The 23,015-nt window shown below is 44.0% G+C and overlaps 1 protein-coding gene across 1 annotated transcript in view; it reads right to left on the reverse strand.

Moving 5' to 3' along the window:
* The window catches only part of ADAMTS17 (ADAM metallopeptidase with thrombospondin type 1 motif 17), a 370,865-nt gene that overhangs the window by 160,274 nt on the left and 187,576 nt on the right, over positions 1–23,015 (reverse strand). Inside the window, exons 9-10 of the mRNA XM_025392032.1 lie at positions 16,735–16,875; positions 14,156–14,306 (exon numbers count right to left, since the gene is read on the reverse strand). Of these exons, the coding sequence (XP_025247817.1) occupies positions 14,156–14,306; positions 16,735–16,875 (292 nt within the window). The remainder of the gene's footprint in view (positions 1–14,155; positions 14,307–16,734; positions 16,876–23,015) is intronic.

A 23,015-nucleotide genomic window follows, 5' to 3' on the forward strand; every position in this document is an offset into this window, starting at 1 on the left:
GGTGGGGCCCAGGCCTTCAGCTGGCAGCGGGGACAAGAAAGACAGCTCACAACTGGCATGGTGTGGAGAGCTCCCTGAAGAGGCAGTCTACTGTAAACTTTCAAACACTTCTGGAAAATTAGGACCATCTGCTGCCAAAGTCCAACGGCGCTGAGAAGCTGCAGATGCTGAGCAGGAAGCGGAGACCGAGACAGGCAAGACAGCTTTCAGCCTGGCATCCAAGTCCATGCACTACCGCACTACCGTGCAGCCCTGTCTGAGAGGGGCAGGGCGAGGCTCTGGGACCTGGCCAGCCACCCATTCGGGCCATGTCCACCGGCATTAAAGGGACAGACCTCATTTAGATGAGCAGTTTCCTAACTAAGCTGAATGGAAGAATCTCCGGGGAAGTTGTACAGAAAGACAGAAACCTGAAACCCATCTTCCTGAAGACTTTTAAGACAGAAAATCTGGAGTAAGACAAAAAAATTCTAACAGTCTCTGGAGGACTCTAGCAATCTACCAGGTTTTAAAATACCAAGCATCAGAGAAACAAACTTTGTTATCCCAAGGTGGAATTTTGACACCCCAAGTATCTCTATCCATAAGATGCCCATGTAAACCTCTGCAGGACGTGAGAAAGGACACAAGGCTGGAGACTGGGATTTTGCCCAGGGAGAGTACTGGACACTGAAAAGCAATCCTTGGGGATTCCAGGCTCCCAAGAGGGATGGTGAGGACAGCACAGGGAAAGATATGGGAAGGGACAGGCCCACGTGATCTCAGCTAAACAGTGTCTCCTCCTGTCCCTCTGGCTCCAGGCGACAAGGTGGCAAGAATGAACACTACCTAACATTTATTGAATGTGTGCTACATGCTAAGTGCTTTAATTCAGTTACTACTAACGCTCATGACTTCACAATGATGGCTAAGTAGAATTTATATTCCCATTTTGCAGATGAGAAGACTGAGACATAGTGAGACTAGGCAACTTGTACAAGAACAGAGGAAGAATGGGGCCCTGGGAAGCCTGACTAGAGAGCCCTTCTTAGGCACTGTGTGATATAGAAAGCATCTCCAAACTGTACCAAAAGGCAATTAATGAGAAAAGAGCAAAGGAGGGAATATTAGGTAGAAAAAATTGTCTAAGACCCTCCAATGCCTATGACCAGTCTAGATCCTGTCTTCCTGAAATGATTGGCTGACAGCTTTGTGCTCAATAATATTCTTAAACAACGACATAACATGCACACCTCAGGTTCTTGTGAATGCTATGACATACAGGCACATATATATGCTCGTGGCAACTAACAAGAAGAGTGTGCATCCCTTCCAAGTACTACTGTGTGGCAGCCATGCCTGGGCTATGGAGCCATGATGGTGGAATGCATTCCTGGGAAGCAGCAGGGAAAGGGGTGGGTGGTTATTACACAGCACCTTTCAACTAAAAGCCTCCAGGACCAGGGTGGTGGTGACGGGGCAGATGAACACCTCTCTCATGTTAGAAAGCGGTAGGGCCGGCCGGGCGCGGTGGCTCAAGCCTGTAATCCCAGCACTTTGGGAGGCCGAGACGGGCGGATCACAAGGTCAGGAGATCGAGACCATCTTGGCTAACACGGCGAAACCCCGTCTCTACTAAAAACACAAAAAATTAGCCGGGCGAGGTGGCGGCGCCTGTGGTCCCAGCTACTCGGGAGGCTGAGGCAGGAGAATAGCGGGAACCCGGGAGGCGGAGCTTGCAGTGAGCTGAGATCTGGCCACTGCACTCCAGCCTGGGCGACAGAGCGAGACTCCGTCTCAAAAAAAAAAAAAAAAAAAGAAAGCGGTAGGGCTTTGTGAGGCAGGGATCACGGTCAGGACAGTACCCTAACTGCACCCCTTCTTGCTCTGTCTCTAGCAGCAATACATACTCTTCCTTTCAGCTGACATCACCTGCATTGGGCCTTTTCACCCTCTGCTTCACCTGGAAGAGTATCTGAGCTTAAGTAGCTTGAAAGTGTTAAGTAGCAACTTTCCTTTGCAGTTACTTTGCTGACAGAGACAGGAGAAACTTGTAATCATAAAAAAGACTGATTGGGCTAATTGCATAAAGTTTATTTCCCCTTTCTAATAAATATTTACCATCCAATGTTTATAACTTTTACGTTTGGACTTTCTTGAAATGCTTTATTGAATTAAAAACATCACATTACCATTGGCTAAAAGAGGAGACAGCTGTATCTGCCAATAACTTTTGTAACAAATGCCAGCTATTGATGCCAATTTTTTTTCTAGTTCATATTTCCATAGACAGCTTTGAGCCTTACAACACTAGCATTCTGCAGACAGACATGAAGGATTCAGTGGTGATAGTGTGCCTAGGGAGAGGTATTGGACACTGGACCCGCACTAGTGTGTGGGCCTCCGGAGTCCTAAAAATTAATACGGACTGTATTTTAATTTTTCTCAGTTCCCTAGTATGCAAATATTTGAGAAACCAGCAACCTGGTTAATATTTAAAGCCTACACTGCTCCTAAAGCAATTGCAGCAATGCTTTTCCAAGGTTATTTACCTACACCTTTGAGTAGGGAAATGATCTTTAAATTGATTGGTCTTAAAACAGCTATGAATCGCGAGTGGCAGAAGAACATACAGAGAGGACCAGTCAGAAAGAAGGTCTGCATTCAAAATTCCACCCAGCACCTGGCCATTCTGTGCTTCTGGAGATACCTGATGGACGTTTCTCAGGGTATGTGGTGAATGCATAATTATAAAATACATAAGATAACCAAGAAAACAATTAAACTGGAAGTGTTTTCAAAATATAAAACACTCTAAATTTGTAAGATAGTAATGTATGTGTTTTTTTAATAAGATCTGGCCCTGGGTCTACTAACCACCATAATTTTGAATTGGTGAAGAGTCTAAATGGTATTTTGAGATGTCGGCCACAATTTACATGGTATAAAAATTTCTGTGATTCCGTGGCCGGGCATGGTGGCTCGCGCCTGTAGTCCCAGTACTTAGGAAGGCTGAGGAGGGTGGATCACCTGAGGTTAGGAGTCTGAGACCAGCCTGGCCAACATCGCGAAACCCTGTCTCTACTAAAAATACAAAAATTAGCCGGGCATGGTGGAAGACACCTGCAATCCCAGCTTCTTGGGAGCTGAGGCGGAAGAATTGCTTGAATCTGGGAGGTGGATGTTGCAGTGAGCCGAGACTGTGCCATTGCACTCCAGCCCTGGTGACAGAGCGAGACCCCATCTCAAAAAAAAAAAAAAAAAAAAATTCTGTGATTCCTAATCACAGTGGCAGTCACGGGTATGGCTAAGACTGCTGTGGTTTGCCGCCAACATTCAGGATGGAAGAGAATACTAACTTCCATTAGAACTTGAAGAAAAAGAAAAGTGTAATCTCTTTCCTAACCTGGTTCACCAATTCTCTGAAATCTATCCAAGGAACTTAGGTAAGCAGCCCTGCCTTGGCACAATAACACAGGTGTGTCGATGAGAAACGCCACCCCCTGACACCAGGCAGGTCTCTCCCTCCTACTAGGGAACAGTGTGGGCTCATTTTGAGGCAGGCAAGCTATTTTCCCTCAGAAGAGGCAGCAGCAACATGAAAACTGCCCATCACTAGTCATGATGGTATTTTTTTCAAAACATAATCTACCCAGTTTCTTTGCTTACTTCTCTATATATCAGAAAAATAAAAAGCAAATGTTCAACTCCTCAGCACTGGCGTGGCTCACAGTTTTATTCTCTTGGCAGTGTCCAGCCTCTGTCATATTTCATCATTTTTTGTCTCATAATATACTTAAAAGTTCTAGAAAATGTTAAGATAAGATACAAAGACATACACACACATCCCCAAAACTGCTGGCTCATTAATGCTCAGGTGCTTTTCTAAGCTACACTCGGGCTCCGCACACAGGAACACCAGTGAGGGGATGACCAGTTCTTAGCAACAATCTTCGTGGGGGCCCAGGGCTTTGGAATATGAATAGTGTTCTTAATTCCTAATACAAATGGGATTAAGAGAACAGAGTCCTCCAAATTTTTAGAGTTGTAATTCCTTCACCCCTAAAACTCCTGACTATGAACATTCTTCTTTCGTTTTACAGCATCTAGCAAGTAGTAGTATTTTTCGTGTTAAAGGAGGCCAACATTGGTTTGAAGAATATTGTTGAGAATTTTGCATCAAAGTTCCCTCTGAAACAACTGCAGACACCTTAAGATGTCATGACATCACTGGTGTGACTGCTGATGAGAAAACTGGACCATTAGTGGTATCTTTCTGGATATACAGGATGGTCATGGTGCCTCAGGAAGACACACATCTAAACTGAACATGTCAAGAACCCTAATGGGAATTATATACGTTTCTTAATGGCATGGAGTATAAATGGTTAATATGCATTTATGATCCATCCTGACATGATCTGTTTCTATTGTGCTTCATCACAGGAATAAGCAGTATGTGATGATATTTTCTTTTCTTTCTTGGCATATTAGCTAAAACTGTGTTGTTAGTTATTGGTTGCTTTACAGGTGACATTGTAATCTTTAACTCGTCACATTCTGCCATTATGTAAAATTATTCCAGGCCAGGCGCAGTGGCTCACACCTGTAATCCCAGCACTCTGAGGCAGGGGATCACTTGGGGTCAGGAGTTCGTGACCAGCCTGGCCAACATGGTGGAACCCTGTCTCTACTAAAAATACAAAAATTAGCTGGGTGTGGTGGCGCACGCCTTAATCACAGCTACTCGGGAGGCTGAGACAGGAGAATCGCTTGAACCTGGGTGGGGGGTGGAGGTTGCAGTGAGCTGATATCGAGCCACTGTACTCCCGCCTGGGTGACAAGAGCGAAACTCCACCTCAAAAAAAGAAAAAATTATTCCACCTCACATATAGCATAAAAACTGTAAAATAGTATACAGTTATGCATCACTCAACAATGAGAATATGTTCTGAGAAATGCATCAGGCAGTCCTGTCATTGTGCAAGCATCATAGAATGCACAAACCTAGAAGGCATAGCCTACTACACACCTAGGCTCTGTGGTGTAGCCTATTGCTCCTTTCCTCCTAGGCTACAAACCTGTATAGCACTGCCTTCTGTAGGCAACTGTAACACAATGGTATTTTGTGTATCTAAACATTGAAAAGGTATAAAAATATGGTATAAAAGGTTAAAAATGGTACACTCTATGGGGCAGTTCCATTATAATCTTACAGGACCACCATCACGTATGCAGCTGATACTGACTGAAACGTCATGATGAGGCGCATGACTGTACTTCCATTTCTCCCTTTCTGGCCTTTGTACAAATTTACTTTTACGTATATCAAAAACTCTAAACTAATGTATTAGTTTCCTATGGCAAATCTGTATTAGTTTCCTATTGCTGCTACTACAAACTTAGTGGCTTAAAACAACACAATTCTCTTATAGTTCTGGATGTCAGAAGTCCAAAATTAGTCTCACTGAGCTAAAGCCAAGGTGTCAATAGGGCTGGTTCCTACTGCGAGGCTGTGAGGTTTCCTTGCCTTTTCCAGCTTCTCATAGCTGTTGCATTCCTTGGCTCATAGCCCCTTCCTTGCATCACTCCGACTTCATGCTTCTATTGCAACATCTCTTATTACTCACCCTGATCTCCTGCCTCCTTCTTATTAAGGACTCTTGAGTACACTGGGCCACCCAGATAATCCAGGAAAATCTCCCCATCTCAAGATATTTAGCCACACCAGCAAAGTCCTTTTCACCGTATAAAGTAACATTCGCAGGTTCTGGGGATAGGACACAAAGATCTACCACAATTATATTCTTACTGTTTTTCATAAAACACAGTTGTTTAAATGATCAATGATCTTTTGAAGACTTTGAGTATATCTAAATCTATCATATATTTGCCCATGAAATTACTACTTCCAGAGCTCTTCATTTCTTTGTGTAGATCCATATTTCCACCCAGTAGCATTTTCTGTAGAAGATTTCCTTTAATATTTCTTATAACGTGGGCCTCTTGGTGATACATTTTTTTTTTCAGTTTTCAGAAAAACTGCATTTCATGTTTAATTTTGAAAGATATTTTTGCTGGGTATAGAATTGTAGGCTGACAGCCCTTTTTCTTTTAGTACTTTACAATGTTTCTCCGTTGTCCTTTCACTTATACTGTTCCTAATGAGAGGCATATTGTCAGTTTTACCTTTATCTGTATATAACTTGTTTTTTTTTCCTCTGGCTCCTTGAAGATTTTCTCTTTTCACTGCTTTTAAACAATTTGATTATAGCAAGTATTTTTCTAGATTTCTTTATGTTTCTTGTGCTTGGGGATCCTTGAGCTTCTTGAATCTGTGGTCTTACAGTTTTCATCAAATTTGAAAAATTTTTGGCTAGTATTTCTTCAAATATTTTTCCTGTCCCCTGCCTCATCTCTTTTAGAGGTGTTAATTACATATTTATTAGGCCACTTTAAGCCTCACAGGTCGCAAAACTGTATTTTGTTTTCAGTTTGTGCCTCAGTTTGGATAGTTTTGATTGTTTTGTTTTCAGGTTCACCAATCTTCTCTTCTACAATTTTTAATTTGCCATCAATCACATTCAGGGTATCTTTCATTTAAGATATTGTAGTTTTCCCTCCAAGAAACTCCATCTTTTTTTTTTTTTTTTTTAGCTTCTTTCATTTTTTATTTATTTATTTATTATTATTATACTTTAAGTTCTAGGGTACATGTGCATAACGTGCAGGTTTGTTACATATGTATACTTGTGCCATGTTGCTGTGCTGCACCCATCAACTCATCAGCACCCATCAACTCGTCATTTACATCAGGTATAACTCCCAATGCAATCCCTCCCCCCTCCCCCCTCCCCATGATAGGCCCCGGTGTGTGATGTTCCCCTTCCCGAGTCCGAGTGATCTCATTGTTCAGTTCCCACCTATGAGTGAGAACATGCAGTGTTTGGTTTTCTGTTCTTGTGATAGTTTGCTAAGAATGATGGTTTCCAGCTGCATCCATGTCCCTACAAAGGACACAAACTCATCCTTTTTTATGGCTGCATAGTATTCCATGGTGTATATGTGCCACATTTTCTTAATCCAGTCTGTCACTGATGGACATTTGGGTTGATTCCAAGTCTTTGCTATTGTGAATAGTGCCGCAATAAACATACGTGTGCATGTGTCTTTAGAGCAGCATGATTTATAATCCTTTGGGTATATACCCAGTAATGGGATGGCTGGGTCATATGGTACATCTAGTTCTAGATCCTTGAGGAATCTCCATACTGTTTTCCATAATGGTTGAACTAGTTTACAGTCCCACCAACAGTGTAAAAGTGTTCCTATTTCTCCACATCCTCTCCAGCACCTGTTGTTTCCTGACTTTTTAATGATTGCCATTCTAACTGGTGTGAGATGGTATCTCATTGTGGTTTTGATTTGCATTTCTCTGATGGCCAGTGATGATGAGCATTTTTTCATGTGTCTGTTGGCTGTATGAATGTCTTCTTTTGAGAAATGTCTGTTCATATCCTTTGCCCACTTTTTGATGGGGTTGTTTGTTTTTTTTCTTGTAAATTTGATTGAGTTCTTTGTAGGTTCTGGATATTAGCCCTTTATCAGATGAGTAGATTGCAAAAATTTTCTCCCATTCTGTAGGTTGCCTGTTCACTCTGATGGTAGTTTCTTTTGCTGTGCAGAAGCTCTTTAGTTTAATTAGATCCCATTTGTCAATTTTGGCTTTTGCTGCCATTGCTTTTGGTGTTTTAGACATGAAGTCTTTGCCCATGCCTATGTCCTGAATGGTACTACCTAGGTTTTCTTCTAGGATTTTTATGGTATTAGGTCTAACATTTAAGTCTCTAATCCATCTTGAATTAATTTTCGTATAAGGAGTAAGGAAAGGATCCAGTTTCAGCTTTCTACTTATGGCTAGCCAGTTTTCCCAGCACCATTTATTAAATAGGGAATCCTTTCCCCATTTCTTGTTTCTGTCAGGTTTGTCAAAGATCAGATGGCTGTAGATGTGTGGTATTATTTCTGAGGACTCTGTTCTGTTCCATTGGTCTATATCTCTGTTTTGGTACCAGTACCATGCTGTTTTGGTTACTGTAGCCTTGTAGTATAGTTTGAAGTCAGGTAGCGTGATGCCTCCAGCTTTGTTCTTTTGACTTAGGATTGTCTTGGAGATGTGGGCTCTTTTTTGGTTCCATAGGACTTTAAAGCAGTTTTTTCCAATTCTGTGAAGAAACTCATTGGTAGCTTGATGGGGATGGCATTGAATCTATAAATAACCTTGGGCAGTATGGCCATTTTCACGATATTGATTCTTCCTATCCATGAGCATGGTATGTTCTTCCATTTGTTTGTGTCCTCTTTTATTTCACTGAGCAGTGGTTTGTAGTTATCTTTTTAAAATAGATATCTTCCATGTTTCTACTTAATATGTTTAATCTTCTGCTGCCTCAACCTGACATATCATCATAATTCCTGTTCTAATGTCCTTGACACAGGTAATTATCTCACCTGTGTCATTACTAGGTTGATTTTGATTGATTTATTTTCCCCCTCATTATGGTGGATATATTTTCCTGCTTCTTTGCGTGCCTGGAAGTTTTTTATTTGATGCTAGACATTGTGATTTTATTTTATTGAGTGATAAATAGTTTTGTACTTCTACAAATGTATCTGAGCTTTGTTCTAGGACTGGGTTAAATTACTTGGAAATAGTTTGATCCTTTGAGATGTTGGTTTTAAGCTTTATTATATGGGACCAGATCAGCATTTAGCGTGGGGCTAATTTTCCGTGTTACTGAAGGAAAACCCTCTTGTGCCCTACTTGGTGACTGTGTGAGCTCCAGAGAGTCTTCCCTCTAACTCTTTTAGATGGTTCTTTTCCTGGCCTTGGGTAGTTTTTCACACACCTCTGCTGACCACTAAACTGAACATTCACAGGGGACTCTGCAGATTCCCAGTTCTCTCTGCAGCTCTTTCTCCAGTGGTCCTCTGCCTTGTGAACTCTAGCTGCCTTAGCTTCCCTGTACAACCAGCTCTGTTTCCTCAACTCAGGAGGACTCAGAGCTGCTCTTCTGCAGCTCTCCCTCCCTGTGCCACTGCCTGGAGACTGCCCAGGCCATAGGACAGGATAATTACAGGGCTCACCTCACTTATTTCACATCTCTCAAGGATCACAGGTGTTTGCTGCTTGGAAATCATTGTTTCATAAATTTTACCTGTGTTTTTTTATTTGTTTCATAAGGAAAATAAATCTGGCCCTTGTTACACCCTCTTGGCTGAAAGCAAAAGTTGGGATGAGAAATTTAAAAGCAACGTTAGGACTGTGATCATTTCATTACATGATATCCATTTCAGTCCGCAAGGGCATGAAAGAGAAATAATGGCTATAAAAGTCAATTATGGCACTAGATTAAAAGGCCTTTCTGATTGGCTCCGGTGGGTCTCTGGCTGCATGAACAATACAGGTTTTAAATGATGCTTAATTTTCCATATCTCCCAGGAGTTCAATATAGAGAAATGCTTATTCTGGAGATGTACAGATAAATTAGCTCTGTCCCTTCACAGATGGGAATCGGTGTTATCCAGAAAGGTAGTATCTCCCTATTGGGCACCAACCTTATTGACAGACCCAGTTCCCTGTACTTGTCATGTATTAACTGACCAGAAGCCTGAGGATTTACTAATGAAGACTCTAAGGCATTGAGAGAGATGATCTCTAGGAACCAGCTGGCAAGTCACTCACTGCCAGACTCTTTGCACTACCTTGAATGGCTTCTTGTCCTTGGAAGAAGCCATGAAAATGGTTTATATGAACCCCTGCAAGAAAAATGACAAGGTCTTATGTGTTACGTTGGTGAACCAGAGGAAAAATGTGAAATCAGGCTTATAAAGTAATACATTGCACAGGGAGGTCTCTAACGGTTTCTTCCTCAAATCTGAGCTATTCCACAAGTTCATCAACAGCTGAGGAAGCCACATAAGGAAGGTTTAACAAATCTGCTGTTAGGGTCATGTCTGGGTCTCAGCACAACACATACTTAATGAGCACCTACTATGTGCCAGGTACTGCTCAAGGCAGTTGAGAAACACTGGTGAGCACAAGCAAAGATTGCTGCCCTGGAAGGGTTTATAATCTAGAAGAAGGAGATACAGGTATAGCTACAATCAAAAGGTGAGCTACAGAGTATATTAAAAGATGGTAAGTATCTGAAAGAAGGGCTTTCCTTTAATGAATTAGGAGATGTGAAAGCTGCACAGGTGGACAGGGGAGGGTACTAGACTGTCATCTTAAAGAGGGTGGTCAGGGTAGGCCTCATTAAGAAGTTTATATTTAAAAACAAAACAAAAAACAAAAAAAAAACAGAATCAAAAAAGATGAGGGAATTAGTTATGCGGATACCTGGGAGAAGAGTGGCAGGGAGGAGGAAACAGCCAGCACGAAGCAAGTGTGTCCCTGCTCAGGTCCAAGAAGAACAGGAGAACCAGTACAGGTGGAACAGAGTAAGTGCAGGGGACCATAGGGCAGGATGAGGCCCAGAAGGAAGAAGGGAGGGGGCACACACCCGCACCAACAAGGCAGCATTGCACGGAAGAATTGAGGGATAACAGCATATGTACCCTCTCCTGCCACACCCAACATCAACCACAGCACAGGCAAAACCTACACACAACCCTACAAAAGCAGGGAAGGTGCAGACTGTTGATAGAGCAGGGCCTGGAGCCCTGAAGTGTGGCACTGTCTTCACCTGGACTTGACTGATACATGTCCCAGGCCTAGGGCAGCATGCCCCAAGTCCTTGGTTCTCAAAGGGTTCACAGGGAAGCATCTGGTCTTCTGCATTTTCTTCCCCAAATGAGTATCAGTGTGTTGGAGAGAGTGAGTTCTAGATTTCTCTTCAAAGAATCAGTATGTCAGTATGTTCAGTTCTTTGTCCTCCATTTTAGTTTAACTGCCTCATAGTTTCCGTAAACAACCTTTTCCACCAGTTTTAATCAGTAGTTCACATCTGTTCCCCTGGTCACCTGCTTTGACCTGAGTCACCCCTGGTCACCTGCTCTAACCTAAGTCACCTTTAGTTTTTAGTTCCCTGTTTCTAACCATCTTTCCTGCCAAACTGCTCACCTCGCCACTCTGGCTCATACTCTTGCTCTCTTTAAAATAGCCAATCGGAATTAGCTTAGACTGTGCGGTCCAACCCTAGCCAAAAGGGGAATGACACAGCAGTAGGGGCTACCTGCGACAGGAATAAGAACCCCTTCCCCTCCCTTGCTCAGGTGTATTCTTGCCATTGCTCCATCCACGAGTGACACTTTCTATCTTTTGCTGAGAAAATTCTTTGAGCACTCGTTCTTCTTTTCGGCACTGAGGAACAAGCATTTGTTTCTAACAATCGTGACATTTTCTCCAGTGTGCAGTCACTGCTACCCCACAGTCAGATTCCTCTAAAGCAAGTGTCACTAGCCTTGCAAGCAGGACAATCACCACTGACCAGCTGAGGCTGGTGGCCATCAAGGGGACTGTCATTCCATCACTCCCCTAAGAAATCCTTTCTGCTAGTTATTGGAGAGGAAAACACACATTTATTATATTGCTGGTGAAACTCTCAGGGCAAAAAGCAAGCAGGAAAACATATTTTGCAGTTCCTTGGGAGCCCAGGAATAAATGTTCAGCTTCAATGTAACAGGCACATGGGAAGATCTCACTTGATATGCATTTGGATTTTGAGCTTCTAGGGAGAAAGGAGTCACAAAGCTGAGCGAATCATTGCTTGTTGCCCTCTAATTGAATTCCTCTAATGAAAAGATGATTCTGAAGGAAAATAAAATACTACATCCCCTGCCTCCTCTCTTTGGGGTCTGTCTTTGAATGCCAGTAGCTTTCCTTTCCTCCCTCAGTAACAGATATCCCTGGGCTTGCCTTCCAGCCCACGTCTTTCCAGCTGGGTGAGCCTGGCTTGTTTCCTAATCTCTCTTAGCTTCTATATTCTCATCTGTTAAAATGGGTTTAAAAGCCCTTGCCTTTGGGGTTGCAGTCGGGGTTGTGTGTGACAGTGCAAGGACAAAGTCCAGCCTGGGAGACTGTGAGTCCCCAGTATAAGTGTCTCCCCCCCTCTGTCCCTCCTCATCCAATGGGGATGCAAGTGCTTGGCTCCTAGAAGGGAAAACAGCTCCAGCTCTCAGGCAGTAGGCAGTCTCTGCCCAGCCCCCACCCCACTTAATCCTGCCCTGTAGGACCAGCTCAGCCTGGCCTGCCACATCTCACTGGTGGAGGACTCCAGAGTGGGCAGAGTGAGCACTCTGTCTCTTGGCTCAGCTGGGCACTATCCACTTCCCCACTCCCGGTGTCTGGGGCCTGTTTCTCTGCGTGACGTCCTCCCTGGTTATCCCATCCACACAATCTCATGCTGTCTCCACATCATCAAGGGACTCCCTGAAACCTGCTCTTTCCTGGTATCTCTGTAGCATCCATGCACTGTAGGGACTGAAGAGGCAGACAGGGTGCCTCTTGGCAGGCACTGTGTATGTGCATGAGAGCCTTCACGCTGAAGCCACACAGTGGCTGATGGTGAGTTTGGACACTGCTGCAGGATGCTGGGGACAATCACATCCTAGGGCTCATCACATCTCCCCATGAAGGTGTCCTTCAACCCTGCTTCTTGGAGTGGGAGGTACAGGCATCCAGTGGGAGGCTGACATGGGTGACAGCTTCCCATTAGTCTCTGGAGGGGACCCTTGCAGGCATGCTCCCCAGGGGAATGGCAGGGCAGAATCAGCACTACGGTGTGGATAAACGTCCTTTGGGGAAACAGCCAGCAGGAGGCAACAGCCTGGTTTTAAGGAGCTGCCCTTTTTTGCGACCCCAAAGATGGCAGGCAATGCTCCACCTGTAGGTTGTGCCCCAATTTCCTAAACTAACTTATACTTAGACAGGAAGCACTCAAGAGGCAGCATCTGTCTCCAGGAGTTCGGGCTAATGGGCACTGGGACTGCATTCTGGAGGCAGCCTGCATGTACGTGTGTGCCTTGGTGCTGCTCCCAAGTGCTTGCTCCAGGAACCTGCCCAGCCATCCACACATCCTCCTTGGGACCAGGTGTGCTTCTGAATGCCAGTGCTGGGACAGCCCTTCCTCAGGCTGACCACCTGCTGCCTAGCTGCTGAGTTCCTCATACCCCTAGCTGGCTCCCCTATTTCTGTCCTCTCTCTCTACAGGATGATGCAGGCTCTGCTCCCCTAGTCCTGTCACTGCCAGGGCCAGGTGGACCACAGGCTCCTGGCCTTCCCCTGTGGCCAGGGCCTTCCCTGTCTGCTACATAGATGGCCACAGGCATGGAGAATGTCCTGCCCTGGGTACCCACATGCCCCTCTTGGCACCCCCCACCCATAAAACCAGTCAAGCCACGGACCTTGGTGTGTGCATCATGGTGAAAAAGTGTGCACTCAGGGGTGAATGAGACTTGAGGGCAAATCCTCGCTCTACTACCTACCAACCAAGCCATTTTGAATGTTTGCTTACTTTGACTCGGTGTTGTCATCTGGAAACCATGGACAGGATCTCGGGAGCTATGGTGATGACTAATTGGGATCATACATGTTGGAAGCGTTAGTACCAAACACATAGGTAATGTTCAATAAGCGGTAACTGTTTAATGGGGTTATTATCATATAATCAATTTATTACTTGTTAGATTTTCCCAATTTGATATGCTCAAATGTTTAATAGTTTTAACCCTCTTGTTTATCCATGCAGGGTTTGAAGTCAGGTGACAGTGTCCTGCGTCTCTAGTGTCCTAAGTGTTGCATATTAAAATATTAGGCTACCGGAGTCAGTGGTAACCCTGACGCATTCCCCTGCAAAAGTGCCCGTGTGGGGGACTGTGTGTAGACATGTGCCTGCAATTGCATGTGTAGGTGTGTATGTGCGTATGGCTATATGGGGTGCACATGTGCAAATGCCTGTGAGGGTGTGTTTATGCATGTCTCTGTATGCGAACGTGTGTGTGCATATATATGTATATGTGTGCCAAACATGTGTGCATACATGTATACGTGTGCTTGTGTGTGTATGTGCATGTGCTGAGTGTGAATGCCCATGTCCTCCAGCAGAAGCCAGAACTGCTGCGGGAGGGCTGGACCCATGCTCTGTCCCGAGCCAGTCCTCCCAGGGCTGCTTACCTCCATGTTTCTGCAGAAGGTGGCGTTGGTGCCAAACAGGATCTGGCACTGCTCGTTGGCACTGTAGTGCATGCCTGGCAGCTTGTGCGGGAGGCGTACCGTGTGCTGGCTTCTGGGGTCCGTGACTTGCAAGCAGGTGCTGACTTTTGACCTGAAACAGCCGAGAGGCAAGGTGACTTGCAAATGTGCTGCCTAGGTTTTTGTTTTGTTTTGTTTTGTTTTATTTTGAGTTTTCAGTCACTGAGAAGGAGGCACCTCTACGTTCTTTACAGAAAAAGGACGCAAGCACTGGACACACGGACTGCGCTTTTTTGCTGTGCATTCCTTTTTCTACATGGCCAAATGTGAATCTTCGCTCTGAAGGCAATAAGAACCTGGAGACTCGGGAGGGGCGTAGGAATGACATCCACGAGGCTGATGGACTTTTATTGGGGAGTTTGAAAGCTTTCTTTGATGAAAATGATTTTGGAATAGATTATCATATCTTCTTAGACTATGGCTTTGAGCAAATACTATCATGAATAAAGAACAAGTTAGACTTGTTTTACTTTACATAAAATCAAAGTGCTTATTTCCGACTCTTCAGGTTCTCTTCGAGTGCTTGTGGCGCCTCGGTGTTTCACTTGACCACACTGTCCCTGAAAGCCACTGGCAATACCTGCCAAGGACTTCAGGATTTCAACTGGGGTGGGAGCATTAATTTACAATGAGAGGTGCATCTCTAAAAGAGTGAACTGGGGGCTGGGTTCGGGGGCTCACGCCAATAATCCCAGCACTTTGGGAGGCTGAGGTGGGTGGATCACTTGCGGTCAGGAGTTCGAGACCAGCCTGGCCAATATGGGGAAACTCCCGTCTCTACTAAAAACACAAAAATTAGCCAGGCATGGTTGTAGTCCCACCTGTAGTCCCAGCTACTTGGAAGGCTGAAGCAGGAGAACTGCTTGAACTCGGGAGGCTGAGGTTGCAGTGAGCCAAGACTGCGCCACTGAACTCCAGCCTGGGTGAGAGAGTGAGACTCTGACTCATAAATAAATAAATGAATAAGTGAACTAGGGATTGCGAGGCTCTGGCTCTAAAGGAGGTTACTTACTACAATGCTTTTATTTCTCAATTTCTAAAGGCAGATGGTTTAAGGCAGAAAACCCAGCCACTTGCCAACATTATTAAGGAAAAAGTTGCATGAACACGAGACACACAGACTGATCCTGGTTTACTTCTTCTGGGCTCAGACACACAATACTTCTCACCAGTGGGACCAGTGCTATGTACGTGAGCAAATAAAAACACCCCATCTTGGCCAGGTGTGGTAGCTCACACATATAATCCCAGCACTTTGGGAGGCCGAGGCAGGAAGATCACCTGGGATCAGGAGTTCAAGACCAGCCTGGCCAACATGGCAAAACCTCATCTCTACTAAAAATACAAAAATTAGCTGGGTGTGATGGCGCATGCCTATAATCCCAGCTACTGGGGAGGCTGAGGCAGGAGAATCGCTTGAACCCGGGAGGCAGAGGTTGTAGCGAGCCAAGATCGCGCCACTGCATTCCAGCCTGGGAGACAGAGTGAGACTCCATCTCAAAAAACAAACAAACAAACAAATAAACCAACCAACCAACCCACTCCATCTTGTCACCATGACCCTTGTGGGTAAAGCGAAATAACATCGAGGGACTTACAGCATTTCTTAAGATCTGTGGTATCAAATACTCAGTGGGAAGTGGACTACATTAAAAGTAATGAGTGCATTTTTAAGCTGGTTTACCACTGAACAATATCCCCATCAACAGGGAACGTCATGAAAAAAGACCTGGGATGGCCCCTTTGCCACTACATCCTGAATTCACCAGGTACTTGAACGTGTTACTGGACTGAGAAGCTCCATCTGCAGGTGAGACTCGCCAACTCACTGCTGTCTCCCAGGGTGCCTGAATTAATACGGCTAAGTAGTTCAGTGACCAGGGTCTGCACAGTCACTCTGTAAATTCAACCCTGAGGTCTTGACACTAAGGGACCCGCCCCATCCATGGGTATAAACTGTTTGACAAAGGTCTAAAACCAGATGGCCGATTCTTCCACAGAAATCTGAGAATGGAAGGGTGCAGACACCTTCTGAGAAGAAAGTAGCAGTGAGATAAACACAGCCCTCCCCTCCCCAGAGGTGAGGAAGGTCAGCAAACCCACCCCGCAACCCCCAGCAAATTCACTCCCTCTAGGGAAGCAGCCTCCGTCTCCACACCAGGAAATGCTCCATTCTGCAGCAGCCCAGGGGCGCCCCAAGGTGGTGACCACTGCAGAGGAACCAAATGGTTTCTTTTCAAGACAGGGTAACTATGCTGATATTTCAATCGATTGGCAATTACGTAATGATCACCCACTGTGCGCCCATCGCTGGAGCAGATGCGCACGCGGGAGATGTTCTTGCCATTGTAGGACACTCTGCGCTGACTGCCTCTTGAGGCTAGATGCAAATCCCAAAAGAGAGTCGTTTCTCCACTTCACACTTGCTGAGACTCCAATACTTTTGTCTTTTGGAAGTACTTCTGATTGCATTCATCCTATAGAATAATTCCAGGACTTACTTGAGGAAGTTTTCAAGGTCATCTCGGCTGCAGGAGGACCAAGAGAGGTCACTTGGGTTCCGGCCTTTCACCCACTCTCCCGACATGATGTGGGACCTGCCAGCGCAGGATGAGTGGTCATCATCGTGGTTCATGCCCAAGCTGTCCAAGAAGGAGAAGGAAAGAGGGATGCTTATGCTACAGGCTTCTCATTTCCAGTTCCAGGTGCAAGCGGACCATGCTAAGCTAAATCAACTCTTAAAAACAAGAACTGACATAAGGTGTATAAGTGGTTCTCACAGAGCAGACCCACAGTCATGTGTTTTCAGAGAAACAGAAGGCAAGGATTTGTTTATTTAGTGAATGAAGATAAATTGAGCAAATGACAGACACTAATAGCATTCACCAAATAACAATAAATCAATGAAGTATATTAACTCTGATAATTAACTGTGACATGATAATTCTTAAACTCTAAGCTTCTGATGGTTAGACTTGTTTTCTTACATTAAATATTCCAATGTTCATGGTTTAGGTGTTTCTATTCCTTAGAGATAATTCACTGCGCTAAGAGGAATCACTGGGTACCATCCTAAACACTGACTTATAGAATGTTCTGAATCTAAGCCTTCAAACTCATTACAAAGTATGGCTTTTCTATCTTTCGCTTCTAACAAGATCACAGCTGTCACCTTCCCTATTCAGCTATACCTGAGAGATACCAGGATGCCTGTCTCAACCTGGAGGGCTGATCACACTGTGCACTGAACTGTGATCTTAGCTTATACACTTGCCCTCACTGGGGTAAGCCAAGACATGCAGCACACAAGATCCAGTGGCCCACAGTTCACTGACCCAGAGTTCCTTATGACCCAACTTGTATAAGGATGACCATCTTTCAACAATCTCAGTACAACAACAACAAAAAAGAACACATACTTTCCTTCATTCAAAAATATTAGATACTTTCCAAGTGCCAGGTAACGGACCACAAGGAAAAGACCTCAAATCACTGCCAGCTTCGGAGAAGAGATAAACACTGACAGAGATAATGATAAAAGAGGTTTCTAAATTCTGCTCTAGAGCCACATTTTCCTAGTTTGCTCATAGATGTCTGACCGTCTTCCGTCAACTCCCCTGCTTGGTGCTTCATGGTGGTGTTCTTCTCAAGAGAAACCCATCCTGTCTTCTCCTCTGCACGCCTGCAGGCCACCCCCACACCCTTTTGCCTACAGAGATGCTCCCCTGGCCAACTCCCAAGTGGAGTTGGATCAGCTAAAGTCACTCATGTCATTTGGAGGATCCGCTGCCTGGCGTTCATGTGTTCTGGAACTTTGGGCTAGCGGGTCCCTCTCTGATCACCCATATGTGACTGCCCCCATCAGTGGAGGGGCGGCATCCGTACCAATCTTCAATTTTATTTATTCTTAAACCTACTGATGCCAGTGATACTTGTTATTTCAATTCATACATGTGGTTACATGTTGGGTTAACCAACGAAATATACGGACAAACACCAAGTTGTTGTTCTCATGAAAACAGATTTAGCCAGTAGCTAAGACAGACTGCCATCCAACTGGGTGTGGGCAAGACAACTGTGAAAGATGAGGAATAAATCATAAAAATCTGCTCCCAGGCTGCTTCATAAGTCTTTTATAATCCTTTCTATGTGTATACACACACACGCACACACACACACACACACACAAAACACATATATTAAAGAAACTGGATTCAAACTCTCATTATAGGCATGCTTTGTGTGAGGAAGGTGTATTAGTCCTTTTCACACTGCTATAAAGATACTACCTGAGACTGGGCAATTCATAAAGGAAAGAGGTTTAATTGACTTGCAGTTCTGCCAGGGAGACCTCAAAACTTACAATCATGGCAGAAGGTGAAGGGGAAGCAAGGACCTTCTTCACATGGCGGCAGGAGAGAGAAGCACAAGCAGGGAAAATGCCAGATGCTTATAAACCCATCAGATCTTGTGAGAACTCCCTCACTATCACAAGAACAGCACAGAGGAAACCACCCTCACGACCCAATCACCTCCCACCTCGTCCCTCCCTCGACACATGGGATTATGCAGATTACAATTCAAAATGAGATTTGAGTGGGGACACAGCTAAACCATATCAGAAGGTGACATGGAAATCCAATTGGCAGATACTCTTCTTCAAAGAGAAGGCTTCCCCTCTGTATTACAAAATTGATGAAAAAAGCTAATGTTTTTATAGCTTAAGTTAAAACAAAATGTCTAAGGCACCTACGTATAATGTGTTGATTATTTCTCCACTTGAATCAATTTTTTGCCTAATTGGTCAAGTGACCAACTATGGTCATGTCTGAAAAGGGAGTGTCTGCATCACCACCTAGGTATGGATGGCCACAGTTTTGCTTGGTCCAGGCCTCTGTCAACCTCAGACCCTACTGACTGGAGGCCCACAGGCTCTTCCAACTCACCCTGTTTTCTCAGGGCAGCAGTAACTGGTGCAAAGCAAGCATTTGATAAACACATTTATTGAATGAATTATCTGTTTAATAGTGAAGAAAGTGCCAAAAAATACTGGAGAACTCATATCCATGACAAGTGTATTGATTGGGCATGGTGGCAGACTCCTTGGCAGAACGGCAAAAGCCACCTCTCATTAGATTCAGTCTCGTCCTCCTGCCTCAGTGTCAGGTATCCATCCAATTAGGGTTAAAGGAAGACTGAAGAAATTATCAGACAAATCTGGCCAGTGAGAACAGTTTAGCCATATTCTTTTTTTTTTTTTTTTTTTAGATGGAGTCTTGCTCAGCTGCCCAGGCTGAAGTGCAGTGGTGCGATCTTGGATCACTGCAACCTCCGCCTCCTGGGTTCAAGTGATTCTCCTGCCTCAGCCTCCTGAGTAGCTGGGACTAGAGGCATGCACCAGCACGCCCGGCTAATTTTTGTATTTTTAGTAGAGACAGGGTTTCACCATGTTGGCCAGGATGATCTCAATCTCTTGACCTCATGATCCACCCACCTTGGCCTCCCAAAGTGCTGGGATTACAGGCATGAGCCACTGCTTAATGGTCACTTGGTTGAATAAAGTGAGTTCTATTTTTTCAATGCAATTACTCAGCTTTTTACTTCACTTTTGGATGAGCAACAGAACATGTTTATTTATATACAAGTGCATGAGAAAGCAATCTCCATTCAGCTTTAAAAAATTCTGTTACAAATAAAAAAATTTAAAAAATATATTCATCCTTGGCACCAAAAAAATTATTTTTACTTTCACTGTCAGTATGAATTCTTTCTTTTTTTGAGGTTCATTTTCTTTAACTGTATTTTATGGTGGAAAAAGCACTTCACATGAGAGCTGCCTTCTGAAGTTTTTAAGCTTACAATACAGTATTGTTGGCTACAATTGCAATGCTGTACAGCAGCTCTTTTGAGCTCCACTGAAACTCGATGCCCACTGATTAGCAGCTCCCCCTTCCTCCTCCCTCCAGCCCCTGGCAATACAAGCCCACTCGTTGATTCTATGAATTTGACTATTTTAGATGCCTTATATAAGTGGAATCCTGCAGTATTTTTCTTTCTGTGACTAGTTTATTTCATTTAGCATAAAATAAGGGGTTAAGTTTTAAAATACGTAAGAAACTCCTACAACTCAATAGCAAAAAAACTAACAACCCAGTTAAAAGTGGGCTCAAGAATTGAGAAGACATTTTTGTAAAGAAGACATACAAATGGCCAGCAGGTACACGAAAAGATGCCCAATGTCACTAATCATCAGAGAAACACAAATCAAAACCCCGATGAGATATCACCTTACACCTCTCACAATGTTTACTATGAAAATACAAAAAACATGACAGATGTCTGCGAGAACGTAGAGAAATTAAAACCCCCGCGTGGCACTGGTTAGAATGCAAAATTGTATAGATGCTATGAGAAAACAGTATGGAGGTTCCTCAAAAATTAAAAATAAAACTACTGTATGATCCAACAATTCTATTTCAAAATATTTATGCAAAAGAATTGAAACCAGAATCTCCAAGAGACATCACTCCTATGTTCAGTTACAGCATTATTCACAATAGCCAAGACATGAACACAACCTAAATAGCCACTGATAGATGGATAAATAAAATGCAGTCTATGCATACAATGAAATATTCAGTCTTAAAAAAGGAAATTCTGCAATATGCAACAACATGGATGAACCTTGTGGACATTATGTTAGGTGAAATCGGTTTTTAATTTTCTTCTACCTGGTAGCTTTTTCTTTCTCTATTTCATGTTAACTGTTGAAGGAACTGACTGGTTTTTCAAGTACACGTAGCAAAGGACATCAAAAGTCAACTATCTTAAATTTGACTTAGGGTTTGTCTTTCTTTAAATAAAACTGTTGAGAGAATTCTTAAATGAGTAGGTCTTCTGAAGGTTTTGATGGATTTCAATGAACTCTGCCGAATGTACAGAGGTTATAGAAATAAAATGTCTCATGAAAAAAGTGGCTCCAGCTGCCATCTCATGGTGTATCCATTGCATGTGGACCAGGTCAAATTGCTATCTGCAGCCTTGGCAGGCATGGTCCTTATCAGCATTAATAACGTCTCTTCATAAGGGTCACAACTCACAGACCCTGGTATCCTAGTCTGAGTCACACAGACCATAGTCTCTACTTGGAACATGATCTTGCACTTGGAAGCAATGAGGCAAATGCAAGGCCTTCATTGTATCAATGACGTGAACCATTCAGGAATGTAAGCCTAAGAGAAAGGAACATTTTGTCTCTTTAAGGAACGTGCATGGTTTCAGGAAGGCACAGGTTCTGGAATCATGAGCTGGGTTCCGGGGGAAAATCATCTGGGAACCTACACAGAGGTTCCATTTGCCTGGGTCACTGCCCCTCAAATACCCTACTCAGAAAACCCGTTTCTCCTGGAACAGCCCCCAAGTAAAGAGGGTGTCATTAGCTGCAGCGTCAAACGTTACAAAATTTGCATATTCACCAAACGGATACAGCGTTATCTTACTTTGAGAAATATTCAAGTCCCTTAAGAAAACAACTCTCCCTGTAGGCATTCTCTAAAACCTCTTTCCCTACCTTGACCTGGATCAGAGGCATCTCCCACCTCAGGTAATAAGAACTTTTCAAACCTAGGGCACAAGTCGATGGAGGATCAACACATGAATTAATTATTCTAACTGTGCACTTGGACAAGCTGCTCCCATCCTCCCTGGCTGGGATCTCCTAGGCAGCTACTAGAAGGGTTTTCCAAACATCGATGTTGCTCAGAAAACCACAATGGGAGGAGACCCAAGCTCTGGGAGGATGGTCTCACCATTTAAGGAAGAAAATTTCATGAGTTTTCTCAGTGGTCAACTTGGTTATCAAATGAAAGGGGCTCCTTCTTCCCACAGGGCCTCTTCTCCTGGCCAGAGAACCTGGTGATTCAGGAGACACACAGGATGGTTACAAAAGTGCTCAGAAAAGATGGTTGTGCTGTTGGCAACTCCATATTCCTCACAGGGATCTGGCCGACCAGAGCACACTGTGTCCCATGAGCATTTCACTCTGCCAGCCCAAGAGGACTTCCCCAAGGAATGTTCCAGACAGCAAAATCAGCCGAGTGGGATTCTTGGGTTTCTGGAGCTTGTCTCTAATATAGATCAAGCTTGATCTGCTCTAAAATGTTTAAATGCTAACTAAGTGGCTCATCACTTTACAGTTTGATTAACTAGCATTGGACTGGGAGGAGTCTTGATACCTGAGGTTGACATCAACTACTGTCTAGGCTATTTTTAGTTTAAATTAAAGATTACTTTGACTGAGAAATTCATGTTATTTTAAGTTTATGTCCCAGGGCATTTATTATTTCTGGCAACATTATATTTAACGAAAATGTGTGGTGTTAAGTACACCCAGTAATTTTAACTTTCAGTGACTGTGGGGCTGAGGGCACAGATGGGTCTTGTGTCTCACATGGCCCAGCTTTATCAGACGCAGTCATGGCTTCATGGCCTTGAGTTGATTTTATCTTAAAATAACATGCTGCTCTTTATTTGTTTGGGGAGACACAAAGCACACCATGCGGCGAGTTCTGAGAGGATTCCCACAGTGCTCGACCCCTCCTGGTTTCTGAATCTCACAGGAGATGAGCAGGTGTTCTAGACTTGGGACATCTGCCACTCTGGAAGTCTCAGCTTTACCTGGCTCTGAGCCTACCTGTCTCTCAGAAGCTTTGGGATTTTGATGTCAGGTGTAGGAGTCAGGTCCAGCCTCACCTCAAAGCAGTCTTGGCTGAGTTTGTGGAAT

Source organism: Theropithecus gelada, chromosome 7b (genome assembly GCF_003255815.1).
Source record: "Theropithecus gelada isolate Dixy chromosome 7b, Tgel_1.0, whole genome shotgun sequence".
In the NCBI taxonomy this organism is placed as follows: domain Eukaryota; kingdom Metazoa; phylum Chordata; class Mammalia; order Primates; family Cercopithecidae; genus Theropithecus; species Theropithecus gelada.